The sequence below is a fragment of the Myotis daubentonii genome, chromosome 12 (genome assembly GCF_963259705.1).
Source record: "Myotis daubentonii chromosome 12, mMyoDau2.1, whole genome shotgun sequence".
NCBI lineage: Eukaryota > Metazoa > Chordata > Mammalia > Chiroptera > Vespertilionidae > Myotis > Myotis daubentonii.
In genome coordinates, this window is record NC_081851.1 from 43212713 (window position 1) to 43231875 (window position 19163).

The window sequence follows — 19163 nt, forward strand, 5'->3', positions numbered from 1 at the left end:
ACTTAGCATCTGTACATGACCCTACAGACAATAAGAAATCAGATAGTGTGGGAGAGAGGAGGAGGAAAGAACTTAAATGAAGCCTTACTGTGCATTTGGTAATTTTCCAAAGAATTGCCTCATAGTCAGGATATTAAGTTTTGAGGTGGTATTTAAAGGGAGATTAGACTTCCATAAGTCTTTTGCAGAACTGGAAAGTTGAGTCTATCAGAAGGCATAATGATGGAAGGCTATCTTTGTAGTTTCAGCATGAGGGAACAGTAAATGCAAAGCAATATTCTGTGTCTGAATATTCCTGATGGTTTTTACAGATCCCCTAGGCTACTCTACCCCCAAAGTTAAACAATGTCCTAAATTATCTTACATATTCCTACATATTACTAAAACTTACCGAATCTTCTGGAGGTCTCTGGATTTTTCCCCAATCCACAGAAGGTCCCTTTTCTTGCAAAAATCTATGAAATAGCTTACGAAATCCATCAAGGTCTTTTTTAGTGTGCTATAAAAACAGAAATATATTGGCTCTCAGAATGCTTAATATTTAATAAAAACAGATATATATTGTACACACTTAAAATGCCTTTCAATGAAATTTTTAAACTATTAGAACATGGAGCCTTTTTCCTTTTTTATCCCCCAATTTAAAACTAAAGCAGGAGGAAAAGCTAATAGGAACCACACTTAAAGGAATACAAGCAAATAATACTCCCCATATCCCACCAGTGTCATGTACTCTGAACACCATTTGGTCCATGGGAAATCCAAATGGTTCCCTGTATTTATTCACCAATATCTTTCTCTGCTTCTTTTCAGTGAAAATATATGCTCACTAAAAGAACAAAAAGGAACAAAACACAACTACAAAACATTAAGTACAAATTAAAATATGAAAATGAAAAGGATAATCTATTGATTTGTAAGTAGAAAAGTAAATCTGCCTATTGTGGGATCTCTATTATAGCCGACAAGTAGTATAGTTCTATTAGAACTGGCTCTTTTAAAAAAAGGCATTCAGGATATATGGTTCATGAACATTGGTATCCATTTCTCTACCCAATAATATCAAAACACAGAATAAATAAAGTGTAATTTTGTTCTGTTTAGACCTTAGAAACTTCCTAGAATTAAACAAGAAAAAGACAATGGTTTTATAATAGCTAAATGTTGAAAGTTCTTAATTGTTAAGCAATCCTAATTTTTTATGTTCTCGTTACATCTTGTGCTTATTTTAAATTGGATGATCAGCAACAGCAACTCAGCATATACATGAATGAAAGCAAGAAACATTGTAGAGTCCTTACCTCAAACTCATGTGATGGTGCTGTGATAAGTATTTTTTCTAGTTCTTTCTTCACAGATAATTCTATCTCTTGTCGAATGACCTCTTGGAACTGAGAAGCGCCATCTTGAGACATTGCTTTGCTAAGATCTTAAAACAAAAATATAAAACAACCAACTGAAAAATAAGAAATCCATTTAAACAGCTGCCAAGTTAAAACTGATTTATTTCTGGTTTTCCAGCTAATGAAAAAGGCTCAATGCTATAGTCCCATCATCCTCTCACAGAATTTCAGTAGTGTCAACTAGTTAGGACTATATAATCACACTAGAGGCCTGGTGTACGAATTCGTGCACCAGTGGGGTCCTTCAGCCGGGCCTGTGGGATCGGGCTGAAACCAGCTCTCCGATATCCCCCAAGGGGTCCTGGATTGCGAGAGGGCACAGGCCAGGCTGAGGGACCCCACCAGTGCATGATCGGGGCCAGGGAGGGACACAGGAGGCTGGCCAGCCGGGGAGGGACCATAGGAGGGCTCCAGGGCATGTCTGGCCCATCTCGCTCAGTTCCGATTGGCCAGACCACAGCAGCAAGCTAACCTACCGGTCAGAGCATCTGCCTGTCATAGCGAGCAGTTGAGCGGCCTTAGCATATCATTAGCATATTACTCTTTGGTTGAATGGATGACCAGACACTTAGTATATTAGGCTTTTATTATATAGGATGTGATTAAATTTGACTATTTTGCACATCTATATGCTTTCTTAGTATATCTGAAATACTAAACACTTTTGGGAAGATGGGGCAGGTGGAAGTAAAAAGATTAATCTTCATTTGAGTACATAATTCCATCTCTACTCATGTTTCCCTCCTAGCCATTAAAACTAGAGTAAAATCAGAACAATTGGGATAATGTTAATAAGGATATGTGTTATGGAACATGCCCTTACGGAACTCCTGCTGTATCATAAGATAATAAAGGGGTCTAGCAATTTCGCAGAAGCAAAAGACTCCTTCTTCCTTCAGGCTACATGAAAAATTTAAGGAATCCCTTCTATTTTAGAAGGAGAGCCACTATAGTTTCATATTCCTTTCTAGAAGAACCCCTTGAGAAATAGATAATGGCAATTCCAAGTTGCTTCTACTTCCTTTGGCATCAAAATTTTAATTTTAAAAAGAGGAGGGCACATGGCTACTTCCCCACTCTGATCCTCAATTTCAGTAAAGACTTTTCAGTACTCATCTGTGTCAGACAAGACTACCAGGACTTCTGGCATAGCTGAGCATCTCTGTGACAGTCGGATCTTGCTAAAGGTGACAGAAATGCCTTTTAGATGAAAACAAAAATAGAAAAATACAGAAAAAGAAAACATCCTAGGCTCAAGTATCTCGAGAGAAAAATGCCAACATAGATGTTTTATACACTTAAGTATCTAGATTATCCTATTTTTTTATAAATTAAGGGACAGGTTGATTATTGTTCACCTCCCCTTTATCCTCAATACCTAACTCAATCTTATTTTATAAGATTTGTGAAGTTTATGTTCAAACATTTTCTTTAATAATTAGTTCTACAAATGTTGGTTAATTTAGCAGAATCATATTTCACATAGCATAAATTCTTTTACTTATCTGGGTAGCAGGAAACATTTATATAGACAGAATTAAAGCCAACATAATAAATATTTTAAGATACTTTTGAGAGAAGAAATTAGTATATTATGTTAACTCCTGAAGCAATATTTAATATAGATAGCTTCCCCCTCTCCTTAATATTTAAAAATGTTAACAAATGAGATATTTAACATAGATCTTCAAAAATCTTTTATACACACTTTCCATCATATTAAAATCCAAGAAGAAAAAAAAGGAAATTTGGAGAGAACACAATCTAATTCTAAAATAGGCATTCTCTAACTGTGCTCTTTTTACAGGCATAAATCACAACACAACTAAGTTTATGGACTCCAGTAAAACTACCAAAGTGAACCCAATTGTGGTTCATAACAAGGTCTTTGTGAACTAAAAAAACAAAACACCATAAGAAACACATAAGTGTGTGTTCCATAAACAATCCATATGTTTCAACTAGTAAGTAGAAATTTGATTATAGTGTGTAAAAACCCATGACAATGGATGAGAACAATTGCATAACTATGATAGGTAGTTAAAGACAAAACTCCTCCAGAACATTTTAAACTAAAGTCAATGTGACAACCAAACACACATGTTCATCCCTTGGCTAACTTAGCTGTAATTTAAAATCTGTCACATATTAAGTCCACTAACCTGCCACCCCATGTATTGGGGATATCTCCTCCCCAATCTTTAAGCCAACTCCCATATTAATGTTTAGAAAACAGTTTGGGGAAAATATCTACTAAACATAAAACCTCTAAATTACACATGAATTGTTTCTATGTCACAGTTTGATGAAAACAGATCAAAAAATTAATATGTAATGATTTTTTTTAAATAAGTGGAGTTTTTGTTGTTGTTGTTAGACTCAAGACACCTACAGACTTGCTGCTTTGTTGTTGAAGTTAGATCCTAAAGGCCAACGTTCAGTCACATTCCTAAAAAATAGAGTGATGGAAACATTTAACTTACTTATATCTGGGCAAAATGAGATAAAACTAAGTGTAACTGCTAAGTTTAAAATAACTCTCTAGTAGCTGTCTGAGATTTGTCTACATGAGAACAGTCAAACACACACACACACAACAAAAAAACACCATACACCAAACTTTAGAGACTCTCTGCAGAACAATAGCCTATCAACTTTACATGACTTAAGGCCAAAATGCACAGAATCTGAGCCACTATCCTCCCCATCAAGCCAAGCTAAGAAGACTGACTGAAAGGCTCACATTTAATATTACATGTGATCTTTGCCAGCTGCAGCAGGTCCAACCCTCAAACACTAATTCAAAAAGCCAGACAGATTCAAACACCAGTTGTGACAAATAGGCCGTACTTTTATTCCATTTGTATGACTTAGCACCAAATTCAAACGAAGAACAGTTTGTATTCCTTCTACCCCCTCTACAAATATGAACAGCTTACACAACAAAAGAACATTATAACACGCCTATCACTTCTTCCACCCCATTCCACAGCTGTTTCCTCTCCTGTCCTTAAGAAAGTGCGACTGTGAAGTTCTTTTTTTTTAAATGACTCGATAATAAGGAAGGGCTTTTAAGGAATAAAGAATATTCAAGAATAAAGAATAAGTGTGCTTAATCAAGACTAGGGGGCATAGGGCTAGAAGCCATTTCCCTTTCTAGTAACCTTATACATCCCGAATTCAAGAAAGGCCTGGAATTTCTGGTAGAAAAAGAAGTACAAACATTAGATGCTTTTTGGGCTTAACCTTCTCAGGTTACACTTCTGGCAATGACAGCTGAGTTTCTAATGTAAGGTCAATTAAAGAATCCCCTGAATAATGCAAGATTTCTAACCTCCTAAAATGTTTGTCCCTCAATTCTTAGCAATAGAGAAATTGATTCTCCTTGACTATAGACAGAGAGTAGATTAGGAATAAAACATTTCATTACCTCAGTCATAAATCAAAACATTTTTAGTGATGAGAAGGAGCATTTAATCTAGTCTCAACATTTTAGATATAAAAACAAAGTTGAAATAGTTAAATGACTAATTCAATGTCACAGAGTAGGCTTAATGGAACCCCAAAACAAAGCCAGTTTATGCTGAGCCCCAGCCCCATACAATGAGGTGAAAATATCGTGCTCATTTTCCCCTCCTAGTCTAGCTCCTTAATCATGACACAAAATCTCTAAATAACACTCTCCTCCAAAAGCATTTCTATTAGGATGTTGTCTTATATTCAATGATATAAAAAGGAAACTCCCTACCACATAAAACTGAACTTACTAGAATCTTGGCTGACTTAATTACAATTTAGCATAGAACAGGCAGTAACTTTATTTTACAAGTTTTTCCCCCACCTCAATTTCCTAATTCTTCCTTGTTCATAAGAACTAAAATTTCCACATCATAGTCTTTCCTCTATCCAAATGGAGCAACCAACACCACCACCAAAAAGGAGGAGAAAAAGCAATAAAACAAGAGGTAGGAGACATTCAATCTAACAAGTGATTGTTTTCATTTCTTAATTCAGGTATTTCATTTCATCCATTTTAGCAGCTAAGAAGTGTACATAATACCCTTCCGTGATATCATGATACTGGCACAAATAAAACAACTTCACACTCTAAAACAGAAAGCTAGCTTCACAAAGCAAAGACCATGAAAAAAAGACTGACCAAAAAACAAGAGCAACAAAGAGAGTGAGGAGCCCTCTCCAGGCTACCACCCACCACTCATTATCTCTGAACAGTCCCAACCTTCATTGGAAACCCACATTGAGATGTATTCAAAGTTAGAGAATTGGAGAGTTCATTTCATCTTAAACTAAGAAATGACTTGTGATCCAAGTACATGTAAAACTCCAAGAATGTAGTAGCAACTAGAAATAACCACAAATAAAATTAAAGACATATACATACTGACTAGATTTATAGTTAATTAAAACTAACCAGCCCCTTCTGGGGTCACACTACAGTCCTTTAAACTCAGTTATTTGTGAGTACTCCTCCTAGAAAAGCTTTTCTTCTTTGGATTCCATTACCCAATATTATCCTACATTATCTACATCTCTGTCCAGGCCTCAATTTCCATATCATACTCCTCTTTTCGTTTTCTACTCCCTGGATTTCCTAAGATTCTGCCCCAAGACCATTTTCCCTTCAATTATTCCCTTACCAATCTCCTTATTATTAACTCCCAAATATGTGCCTCTCATCCTCATCTTTTTTTTTTCATGAGTTACAGGCTCACATTTCCTATAATATTCTAAACCTTTTGCACACAGATACTCAAATGGATACCTCAAACTCAACATGTCAAAATTGTCTCTAAATCCATCTCCCTGACCTCCATGGCATTAACATTCCCCTAGTCACTCCTAGGTGACCTAGAAATTCAGTTGCAATTGGCTCTTCCTTCCTTTCCCCTGAATATTACATCCAATCCAATATACTATACTTCTTAATTGAATCATAACGCAAACCCATTCACTTCTTTCCCTTTCCACTGCTACCTTAATTTCCCTCTCATTTTCACTCTCACGGTCATAATGAAAACAGCTTTCTACCTGTTTTGCTCATCTGTCACTCTAATCTGGTAGTATCAAGCAAGATGGATTGGTTCTCCCTAAGTTGCAACCCCAATCATATCACTACTCTTCCTCATTTGATGGGATTTCATTTGATGGGAAATATATATAAATTCCTTAGCCGGGCATGTCTTAAAAACCAAGCTGAAGTATCCTTTTGAGTAGCCAAAGCAAATCAAAATGCTAAAGCAGAAGGCCTAAAGGCTTAAATTTCCTACTCTATTTGTGACATCTCAATAGTGCTTCTAAAACTTTAATGTGCATACAAGTCACCTGGAGGGCTTGTTAAAACACAGATCTCTGGGCAAGCTCTCAAAGATTCTGACTCAGTGGGTCTGGAATGGGGAGAATATGCATTACTAATAAGTAAATGCTGTCAGTACTGCTTTTGCTTTGAGTAGCTCTGATATAGATTATACTCCATCTTAATATGTATGTAGCAGTTATGCACATTGTTCTCCCTATCCCAATGCGTTTTCTGTCACCTATTCTCTGCCCTAAGGCCCCATGTGCTTAAGAAATGGCATCAGGCCCAGATTTTAAAAACCTTCTCAGTGATTGGTTTAAGCATAAAACATAATATGGATGATTCTAGCCAGTGAGCCAATGAGTAAAGTTTGCCAAAAGACTTTGGAGAAAAGCATTCCTCACTGAGAAAAATAAACACATGAGAAGAAATAGTGCCTTTTCCATCCCTGGACATAAGAAGTATGTGTCCATCTCTCACCTTCAGTTTCTGCTGCCATTTAGTGACCTTTAAGGAAGCTGACCCAAGAATGAGATAGATATGCATAAGAGAGCAGAAGGAAGGAAAGACATGCAATCTTTGTACTGAATTAACCAACCCTGGAATATCCTACTTCAAGCTTCATGTGATACAAGTACCTCATTTTTTAAGCCAACTGAGTTGGTATTTTTCTGCTCCATGAAATTAAAAGCATCCTAACTATTATAAGTTTGTTCCAAACATACATCTCAAGCGTCATTCAACACTTAGAGAAGGGTAGGCAGAAACAAGGAAAAAAATTACAAATTCATAGCCTAGTGTTAATTCTAAAATCATGAGAATCATCCCAACCTCCAGGAAACCTGATCCCTTAGCCCCCAGAGGCTCAAACTCTGATTTTAGCTTCTGCTATTTTGAGAGTGGCATTCCTAGTGTTCTAGGTGGTAACTTCTGAACATTCAAAGAGGCCTTCCTTTATACACAACTCTTATGTGAAGGTTTTAATTGCTCCTCCATCTGCACTATATCAAACACCCCCAAAACTTTCTTTGCTTAGGTGTCTGTCTGCAATATTTAAGGGAACAAGCCATATTATGTTATTCAAACTTTTTTCTCCAACACCTACCTTAGCACCTGGCACACAATACAAGCACTTGATAATGTTTAAAGAAATTGGAGTTCAAGACTTAAATTCTTATATTAGTGGCTTGGGTAGCCACTAATATATCATTTGTCAGAGTTCACTTTAAATATAATCTCCTAGAAATGTTTTAAACTAAGCAAAGTTGGCCATTACATGCTCACATGGTAAGTCTTTGTACTACTCCTTTATAACATCACTAGAGGCCCAGTGCATGAAATTCATGTACTGCGGGGGGGGGGGGTCCCCCTCAGCCCAGCCTGTGCCCTCTAGCAGTTGGGGAGCCCTGGGGGATGTCCCACTGCCACGGAGATGGGAGAGGCTCCCACCACAGCCGCTATGCTTGCCAGCCTTGAGCCTGGTTTTTGGCTGAGTGGCGCTCCCCCTGTGAGAGCACAATGACCACCGGGGGAAGCTCCTGCGTTGAGCATCTGCCCCCTGGTGGTCAGTGCATGTCATAGCAACCAGTCGTTCCACTGTTCTGTCAATTTGCATATTAACCTTTTATTATATAGGATACTTTAAACCAGAGCTTGAGACACAATAAACACTCAATTAATGCTTATTAAATAAATGAGGAAGAGCCTATTATGATGGCTATGTACTGGATACAGACAGAAGGTAGAGCCCAGTCTCATGAAGGTAGTGCCTGATAAGGCCAAACAGTCATTTCTGATCATGGGGAAAGGAGGGCTAAGAAAACCATGGACTATATCCTGAGTACTTGAAGTCCCTAAGGCTTCTCAAGAAGAGGCTGACTTATTAGTCACATATCAGGAACCTGGTCAAAGAAATTCCTAAATGGTAAGCAATCTAGATAAAGTGACCTCTAAATTTCTTTTCAATTTTTATTAGCCTATATAAATGCTAGGTAACTCTAGAGATTAAACAAAATTGGGCAATTATATTTAGGTTTAGCCTGAATTAGGAAAAATGCTTAATAAATGTGTGTGTTTTTTATAACAAAAAGAGGTACCAGGCTTTTGAGAACTGTTCCAATACTCCAGCACTGAATATGCAGAGCCACTTGCTAATTGAGATTTTTACTAATCATGCATTGCTTACTTTAAAAAAAATTTAACTATGAAAATGTATAGCTAAACTGGATTTCTTGTTAATAATTAAGAATAACCTTGCTCTTAAACAGCAAAGTAGCTCTTAAATTCTAAAAAACAAAACCAGAAAATATCACTTCTGGAAAACAACATTCTGAAGAGATGTTGTCAACTAGTTAACACTTTGCATTAAATTTAATGGATGTTAAGAAAGAAGGCATGCCAAGAAGCTTATTACACTCATTTGATGAGAGGTGGAAAAAGGGTTACAACATAAAATCACCATCAAGGACCAAAAACTTATTTGGCAGGCCTGCCCTGTAATTTTACATATGTGCACTTAAACTTTTAAGCTCCAAAAGGCTTTAAGGTCAGTGAGTGAGTCTAATTCCCTTATCTTGAAGATGGAATGGGTTGGGGGATAAAGGGATGAGGTGGGGGGTGTGGGTGCTCTTGCCTAAGGACACAGTGGCAGTGCTCCACTGGAATCCAAACCCTGCTGCCTGGTGCCTTCTCTCCAACCTGGAGGAAGGTCTCCCCTTTCTTGGTTACAGTGCATTTACATGGTTTACCAACTCCAGGTGGAATGAAAATTGGCAAAACCCAACTATGTCTATCATGTGAGTTATTACGTAAGGTTAAAACTACCTATCAGAATAAGCATTCCCTTATGCTCTTCAACTTTTTCTTCTATATAGTTTATATTCTGGGCAATGCAAAATCAAAGCTTTTATTTATTCTATAAATATTTTATTACCAAGGCCAAGCATTTTACCAATGGCATAAATGGACCCAATACAGTGCATAGAATTATGTTATTCTGTTTTCCCACACTCTGAAAGTTTTAAAATTCTAGGCAGGGTTGTAACATAAAGGAAACATCACAGCAGCCTTTGCCAATACAGCAACTAGAGAAAAACACAAACGCCAATCACGTTGTCTGCAGGTGTCCATAGTCAAGGAGCAAGTGGTGCTATTAAAGGAAGGCTCCCCTACAATAGTATTTCTTACAATTTAGTAACTAATAATTAAAAAGTGGATTAAACATAATATGACTATTTCATGTACGTGAATACAATGAAGAGTATTTTTAAGCTACACATGAACTCACAGAGAAACTGGGAACTCTCTTGATTTATATTAAAAAAATTAACAAATATCTAGAATGTTTTGGAAAATGAAACTTTGTTGTTTATGTAAGTTAACTAAGACAACACAGCCAGTTTCTCTGTGGTTCTCAAAAACAATCCTTAATTATCAAAATGGTTTGGGGACACAATCAATTTCATTTGGCAATGACTGAGAAAAATAAACAATGGGTCTGTTGGCAGAGGCAGAATTTGAGCCCTAGACAATTACTGTGCAATAAACTAAAGGAGATGCCTGCATCACCAACTGAAAAACTGGGAAACAGCTTTCAAATTAAGTATTATCCCCTTTCTTACACATAAGCCCAATTTTAAAAAAAAGTTTAATTTTCTTTCAGTAGCTTAGCAAGCCAACTTTCAAAGAATTTAATAAGTTATTAACAAAAAGATGCATGGCTGGTAGTAGAATTTTAGAGGTCTAACACATATGGTTTCAACTAATAGTCATTGTACCTGAACAACCCATTAAATTACCCAAGATGTCCACAATTCAAAGACTATTATACCAACTTTAAATATATTTTAGAAAACAAAACAAAACTGTAGGCTATGTCAAAAGGACACCAGTCTTTAGAAAAACTCCAGCTTCTACAGAGATCCTATACAATCAAAAATTTCCTCATTCATTAAATCCCAAACCCTCAGAGGATTTCCCCCACAATTTTATTCTAATATTGCTGGAATTTTCTCCACTGGCATAAATACGAGATACCAAAAGGAATAGCATTATGGGAAGCATAGTCAACTCTTAATTATTCATTTTTACAGATAATCCAGAATTGATTTGACTTTCAAATATTTGTTTATATAACTTTTCAATTATGGATATATCTGACTTTCTGGGAATCCCTGCACTTCCACAAAAAGTAATAAATACAACTTGGTGGAAACTGGAAAATTATAGTACATTATTCTTTTACCTAGAACATTTTCATTATTAGGCCACTAATGTTCCTCACATAAAATTAAGTATCCTATTATTTTATTTTTAAATTTTGTTTTATTGCTTAAAGTATTACAAAGAGTATTACATATGTCTTTTTTATTCCCCCTTGACCTTCTCCCAGCCTCCCCTACCCCCCAATGTCTTGCGTCAATTGGTTATGCTTATATGCATGCATACTAGTCCTTCGGTTGATCTCTTACCCACACACCCCACCCCCCGCCCCCAATCCTCCCCGGCCTTCCCGCTGTAGTTTGACAGTCTGTTCGATGCTGTATGTATTTTTGTTCTTCAGTTTATAATGGTCTTTATTATCCATAAATGAGTGAGATCATGTGGTATTTTTCTTTCATTGACTGGCTTATTTTCATTTCACTTAGCATAATGCTCTCCAGTTCCATCCATGCTGTTGCAAATGGTAAGAATTCCTTCTTTTTTACAGCAGCATAGTATTCCATTGTGTAGATATACCACAGTTTTCTAATCCACTCATCTGCTGATGGGCACTTAGGTTGTTTCCTAATCTTAGCTATGATAAATTGTGCTGCTATGAATATAGGGATGCATATATCCTGTATGATTGGTGTTTCTTGGGATATATTCCTAGCAGTGGGATCACTGGGTCAAATGGGAGTTCCATTTTTAACTTTTTGAGGAAACTCCATACTGTCTTCCATAGTGGCTGCACCAGTCTGCATTCCCACAGCAGTGCACGAGTGTTCCCTTTTCTCCGCATCCTCTCCAGCACTTGTCGTTTGTTGATTTGTTGATGATAGCCATTCTGACAGGTGTGAGATGGCACCTCATTGTCGTTTTGATTTGCATCTCTCGGATGATTAGTGACTGTGAACATGTTTTCACATGTCTCTTGGCTTTCTGAATGTCCTCTTTGGAAAAGTGTCTATTTAGGTCCTTTGCCCATTTTTTGATTGGGTTGTTTATCTTCCTTTTGTTAAGTTGTATGAGTTCCCTATAAATGTTGGAGATTAAACCCTTATTGGTGATAACAATGGCAAATATGTTTTCCCATGCAGTGGGCTTTCTTGTTGTTTTGTTGATGGTTTCTTTTGCTGTGCAAAAGCTTTTTATTTTGATGTAGTCCCATTTGTTTATTTTCTCTTTAGTTTCCAATGCCCTACGAGCTGTATTGGTGAAGAAATTGCTTTGGCATATGTCTGAGATTTTGTTGCCTTTGGATTCCTCTAGTATTTTTATAGTTTCCCGTCTTACATTTAAGTCCTTTATCCATTTTGAGTTTATTTTTGTGTATGGCGTTAAGTTGGTGGTCTAGTTTCATTTTCTTGCATGTATCTGTCCAATTTTCCCAACACCATTTATTGAAGAGACTTTCTTGACTCCATTGTATGTTCTTGCCTCCTTTGTCAAATATTAATTGAGCATATTGGTTCGGGTCAATTTCTGGGTTCTCTATTCTATTCCATTGATCTATATGACTGTTCTTGTACCAGTGCCAGGCAGTTTTGAGAACAGTGGCTTTGTAATACAGCTTGATATCTGGTATTGAGATCCCACCTACTTTGTTCTTCTTTCTCAGGATCGCTGTGGCTATTCGGGGTCTTTTTTTATTCCAGATGAATTTTTGGAGAGTTCGCTCTAGGTCTGTGAAATATGCCGTTGGTATTTTAATGGGGAGTGCGTTGAATTTATAGATTGCTTTGGGTAGTATGGACATTTTAATGATGTTGATTCTACCAATCCATTAACATGGTATGTTCTTCCATCTGTTTATGTCTTCCTCTATCTGTTTTTTCAACGTCCTGTAGTTTTCTGAGTAGAGGTCTTTTACCTCTTTAGTTAAGTTTATTCGTAGGTATCTTAATTTTTTTGGTGTGATGGTAAATGGGATTGCTTTTTTAGTCTCTCTTTTTGTAAGAAGTATCCTATTATTTTAATTAAAGTTACTAAAATTATCTATGAAGAAAAAAATAACACATAGAGAATGTGTATGAATCCATATTATAAGAAAACACCTACTGTCCCAAATTTAACATCTTAGAGTATTTCCTCTTAAAATTATTTTTCAATTTATCTTCAGAATATTAAAATGGCACTACTGAGAAGTGTACCAGCTAGTATTTCTTATTTCTCTAATGTTCCTTGTCAATTTCTTTTTTTTTCTCCTCAATTGGCTTTCACAAATAAAAATCATCCATCCTACTAGAAAAAGACCCTGTTACCAACAACAATGGTAGTAAGAGATTACATACTGGAAAACAAAGTTTTCATCAGTTCAACTCTTTGAGTTTCTTTTAACTTTTCACTTATAACTGTGACTCTGAATTTAATTAAATCCCTCCCTTTTTAGCAATATAATGAATTCTAAGCCACATCTTTAAAAAATGAGCAATGTGCCATGGTCATTGCCTTGCCACCTCTAGTCCTGCCTCAAATCCATGCCACAAACCCCCTGTGCTAAAAGCATCCAAGTCCTCTAAATAATCAGCAACAGGGTAAATTTGGTCTTAGGATTTGAGAAGAACCTGGACAAGGTCTGACCTCCACAACCTGGCCCAGAATGTTTCTCATCCCTGTATTCATCTGAGACCCCTCTAGTTATAATTAGCTCAGCTGATCCTCCCTGGCAAGCTGCCATCTACCAAACAAGCATCACCAAAATAGCCATAAAGAGAGAATTCCAACAAATGGGAAAGTTGACAGGCCTCAAATATTTTTTAACAGAGATAGTCAAATGGCTTCCCCTGAAATATAAGGAAGTACCTCAATTTAAGAGCATTAAGAGACATGTTTACTAGTATATAATTTAGATAGATAAATGGTCTGTTAAAAAGTTTTGTTTTAAAAGTTCCTCTAATATTATAGTATAAGCACATAACATGGCCTTAGCTGGCTAGATGACAAAAGTCCCTGCACCATTTATAAGAATCAAATCATGTGGGGAGATAACCCTATAGCAATCAGAACTTTTTAAAAAGCAAAATCCCAAATGGCATGGAGTGACAAGCCTGGCATAAAGTCACAGCTGCTGATTACCCCTAATACCTCCAACAGTGATAAGAAGACCCTTCTCACTCAGCCAGTACTTACATATTTTTAGAATAATTGGGGGCCCTGAAACAACCTCTCAAGGGGAGAAAACTACCAAATTAAGAAATAGTATCACAGGTAGGCAGAAGGTGACCTGAGGGTAGAATATACCAAATTAGGGTATTATGCCCTAGAATCAGTAAAGAAGAGTCTTGCTATGAAAAGAAATCTTAAACGCTTGAGGAACACAGGCTTGGGAGATGCCCAAAGAAAGTTGAACCTTCATTTGGTCAAGGCATATATGCTGAGAAATCTCCTATTAAGTAGTTTTATTAGATGAACATTTTTACCTCATAACTTACGGTTAAAACATTTGAGAATGGAGATGCCCAGCTTTCCTATAAAAGTACATTTCCTATAAAAGCACATTGATTTGGGGGGAAGAGATTCAAGCCAAGTACAGCAGCCCCAATTTCCAGGAAATTCAAAAACATGTGTACACAACACATCGTCTGAATTTCAAGTTCCCTCCATAAGGAATACACAAGAAATCCCAATACAGTACACTATACTTTGTAATCACTCAAAAATTTTTGTTGACTGGACTAAAACAAAAACTGTCACTAAGTATGTATTTACATTTCTGCTACGTTTCTCCCCTATACCCCACAATTTATTTTTTTGTTGTTAAACATATCAACTCCCACATGCTGGGGGCCTGAACACCAAACCTGGAAGAGGAAAATAAAGACTTGTCATATCTGCCTTGTTTCTATTTATTTCTGTTAAGGATATATGATTATCCCTACGGTGCCAATACTATCTGAAAGGCCACTGTCACTTTAAGAAAGAAAAGTAAAAATTACTGGACATCTAGTATGTGACTAGTATATTCACATAATTCATCTCATTTCAGCTTCTCAATAATCCTGTGGAATAGGCAGTAATACCCAATGTTTATATAAGTACAAACTGAGGTTCAGAAAAGTTGTGTCTAAGGTCACCTCTTAGCAACAGAGTTCAAACCTAAGTCCATATCCTTTTATCCTTCTTAATATTTATGTAATTTTGAGAGGTGTTATTAAAAACAAACACACACACACACACACACACACACCTACAACCAAAAATGTAGGCTAACCTACGAAAAAGTACATGGAAAGTGCTGAGTTTCTCATTTATCATCCATCACAAATTCTTTTAGAGCATCAACCACTTCAGGATACTGTATTTCCCCCAGGGATATGATACTATCTTTGCCCAAAGGGAACAGACAGTCTAGTTTGGAGAAACAAGCCATTAGATAAGTTTTTTTAATGAAAGAGGCAAAAGATATTGGAAAGGACAAGAGTTTTAGATTCATCTACCCACATATGAATTTCAGTGCTTACTACCTGTGAATTGACAAGATACCTCCTCAACTGTAAAGGTCATGATAAAAACCTGCTACTTCAAAGGACTTGCAAAGCTTAAATGAGACAACATATGCAAACAGTTAGGGGCCTAATAGTCGTTCAATCTTTCCCCTATGAGTGGCGTGCCCCAAGTATCAATGAGTGGAAATATCAATAAGTGCTAAACAAAGATAAAAAAATTTGATATATTACAAAAAATTTCAAAAACAAAAATCCCACTCCTTATACTTGAAAACTGATCTGTGAAGTCAGCCAAGTCATTAGCTAATTAGGTTTTTTATAAGAGCATCAGAGTTAATTAAACATAAAGGGTTTACACTTGAAGTACAAAATTTAAACAATGATAAACAGGAGCACAATCATGTTAATTTGGGGGGAATGTCACCTCTGTGCAAAACTGCCAATTTAAAAGGAAAACTACCACTTAAAACAAGTATATCACAACTAAACGCAATGGAACAGTATAATTTAATTAGTAGTAAGGTACCCATGATAATTTCTTAGTGTTGACAAATGTACCACTTTCCTACAAATTTAAAAATATTCCAACATAAAAAGTAGATGACAAGGGAAAAGGAATGACAACATTCACAGAAACTCTCTCTCTCTATATATATATATTATTGATTTTTTACAGAGAGGAAGGGAGAGAGATAGAGAGTCAGAAACATCAATGAGAGAGAAACATCGACCAGCCGCCTCCTGCACATCCCGCAACCCAGGCACATGCCCTTGACCGGAATAAACCTGGGACCTTTCAGTCCGCAGGCCGACGCTCTATCCACTGAGCCAAACCGGTTTCGGCTCACAGAAACTCCTAAGTACTGGATTGCCACTTGATTTAGTACTTCCTGAAGACAGCCACTAACAGTAAAGGCTGTGAAATCAGCCAAGGCGCACCACCTTTGCAAGCTTTTGTAAAGCACAACTACAAGGAACAGCTGGAGTTTAACTAATATTCCTAGTTTTTAAAGAGAATCGACTTGTGCACTTTTGCCTAGCAAATTCTTGCAAAATACCGGTTCTCTGGTAATTAAATTTTGTTATTGCTGTTACCAAACAAGCAAATTTCTAACAGTTAGTTCTGCCTTGCTATTTTTTGACTCGGACATTTATTCAATAAACACATACGAAGCATCTCTCACCACATATAAAGGTATAACAAGACTTTGAAAGTCTAATGATAAGTGGCATTTCTGAGCTTAGTTCTAAAGGCAGGCATGTTTCCCTTGTTCCCATCAGGCAGGCCATCAAATTCTCTTACTTTTTTATACAAAACTCAAAGAAGAGTTAATAAAGTGTTGTAAAAGTTACTAGGGCATTTTTATTCCCTTGGTCAAATGGGGGCCATTACTGACAATTTCTTTTAAGTACATCTGCATTTATTAAGAGTCACATTAAGTGATTGTGAACTTCACTAGCTGTGTGCTCAACAAGATGGCTGAAGCTTTCATACTTTGGGGTCTGCAAAAAAAAGGGGGGGGGGGTTTACTTGCATACCAGAAGGCGAATTCCATGCCATAAACTGGTGACAGAGGTTTAAGACAGCACCAATTCGCAAGTGTACAAAGTACACACACATACACGCAGTGTTACCGCTTCAATCAGTTGAGTAATTCTCTAACCCCTTTTTAATACACATGTAGAATTCAGAGGGCAATTTTCATATTTCAAAGAATCCTTAATAATCTCTGCAGATTTTTAAAGACAGTTAAAAAAAAAATAAACACAGCAATGCAGCAAAGTCATTTCTCCTGCTGAAATGACCTCCAGCTTCTATGAGCTACTCCAGGTTTCGCAATAAAGAGAATCTGAGACTCCATCCAAGTACACAAACGGAGTCCGAGCTGGGTCCGACCTCCCCCACCAGTCCTGGCAAGACCCACCTGCCTCCCCTCTGCCCGCCCCGTTCCCCATTTTTGTCCGCGCGCAAACACACAGTCACCTTAACTTCGACCAAGAAAAGAAAACACATTAGCCAGCAGCCAGAATCCTATTTTATCATCATTCCCAGCCACTATCTCGAGGAAACAGAGTGCTACTAACCCGATTTCAGGTAGTCAGAACCAAACCCAGCCGAGCAGAGGGGTATATAAATTATAGCCCTCTCGGAAACGCCGGCACCAGCAGCTCAAGCGTCAAATTAACGAAAAGGTTTTCGCAAATAGTCTCTCCAATGAGCATTCCCACTCCCAAACTGCCCACCAACCCCCACTAGTGCCGGGACCCGCAGTCCGCTCAAGCAACCCGGGAGACAGGAAGCAGCGGGTCTTACCTGGTACAAATCTCGACATTGTGGGGGTTTATTGAACTCTGGCTTATATACCAGTCTATCTGTTGGTTTCTAGAGGAGTCACTCTTCTCAGGTAGAGATTTCCTCCCCTGCTCTACTAACCGACGTGTTCTTTCTCCTCTTCCTATGTTTAGCCACTTAAGGGAATATTTATTCAAAGCGATTAAAACTGCCTCAAAAAAAAAAAAAAAAAGAAAGAAAGAAAAGGAAAACCTCCTCCACTTCCAAAGGCAGAAACTTGGTGCGACTGAGTCGGCTGGTAACTCCTGACACAAATGAGGGCCGCCTGGAGACTCCCAGAAAAGGTAAAATCACACGAACTTAAATTTCATCAATGAAAGAGGCGGATCTACCGCGGCTCTTTCACCGCCCCCGGGTCCCCACGCCCTCCGGGGCCGGGCGACAACGGGCGCTGGCGGGCCGCACCCCCGCTCTCCCTCCCCTCCGCGCCGTCCAGCCTCCAGCCAGGTCTCCGCCAAACCGGTCCACGGCGGCGCCCGGCCTAGCGGGGCTCGGGGGGGCGGCAGAGGCGAGGGAGGCCGGCGGCGGTAGAAGCGACCACTTTCACCAGCCCCCCAAATATCCCGGGACGAGGAGGCCTCCAGCTCCCCGCCTTCCAGTGGCGAGCGGCGAAAACCCTGCCGCTGCATTTTCCCGGGAGGAGGGCCCAAGGCTGCATCGCCCCTCCCCCGCGCCCGCGAAGGGGCCGCCCGCCCGCGAGGGGAGAGCCCGCGTGCCGCCCCGAGTCCGACGCACAGGAGCCGGGAAGGCCCCCATCCTCCTCGCACACACCCAGTCCCTCCAGCCCCAGCGCTCTTGCAAACCCCAAAGTCGGCCTCGGGGGCCACCCAGCTGGTAAAGGAGAGAGGCTCTCCCCATCTCAGAGAGGGAAACACACCCTCCTGGGGGGGTGGTGGGAAGTCCGTCCCGCCCCTCCCACCCCGCCGCCGAGACCCACCTTCCTCCTCTTCCTTCAGCAGCTGGGAAGTTGGGGGCGTTGGTGGCGCCCCGGGAAGAAGGCTCGCAGGCTGAGAGGATGTCACCTCAGAGGCACCCTTTCACCTTCTCTCTCTCCCTTCGCACACGCACACGCACACCTAGAATCCCTCGCCAGCGGTGGCAGCCCAACTGCTGGTCCCCTCCGCCCACCCAGCCAGCGGCGCCGGAAACCTTAAAGCCCCCACTTTCGCCTAAATAATTCCCCTCCCCCCCCTCCATTTGGAGCAGCCCCCTCAATGCGGAAACGTTCCTGCCGCACAGACGGACAGGAGCAGCCACCAGTCAGGAACAGAGGCGGTGCAGGGTCTGGCCAATGAGATAAGCGATGGTGGCAGGGGGCGGGGCGTCTGCGGCTCTAGGAAGCCCAGCCAGCCAGGGTGGGCGCGGAGCCAGAGGAGGGAATTCCGCGCGTGGGATCCGCACTTGAGGCGGCGCAGCAGGGATGTCTCACCAGTAAAATACCC

At 39.1% G+C, this 19163-nt stretch overlaps 1 protein-coding gene across 2 annotated transcripts in view; it reads right to left on the reverse strand.

The window, feature by feature from the left end:
- Positions 1–18881, reverse strand: part of UGP2 (UDP-glucose pyrophosphorylase 2) — a 51381-nt gene extending 32500 nt beyond the window's left edge. The window contains exons 1-3 of one of the 2 annotated variants that reach the window (XM_059659665.1): positions 18659–18881; positions 1302–1429; positions 392–499 (exon numbers count right to left, since the gene is read on the reverse strand). In XM_059659665.1, coding sequence (XP_059515648.1) covers positions 392–499; positions 1302–1415 — 222 coding nt within the window. In that variant the 5' untranslated portion in view covers positions 1416–1429; positions 18659–18881. Of the gene's footprint in view, positions 1–391; positions 500–1301; positions 1430–17682; positions 18325–18658 lie in introns of those variants that run through there. The other variant, XM_059659664.1, reaches the window with a different exon arrangement.
- Between the last annotated feature and the right edge of the window lie 282 nt (positions 18882–19163).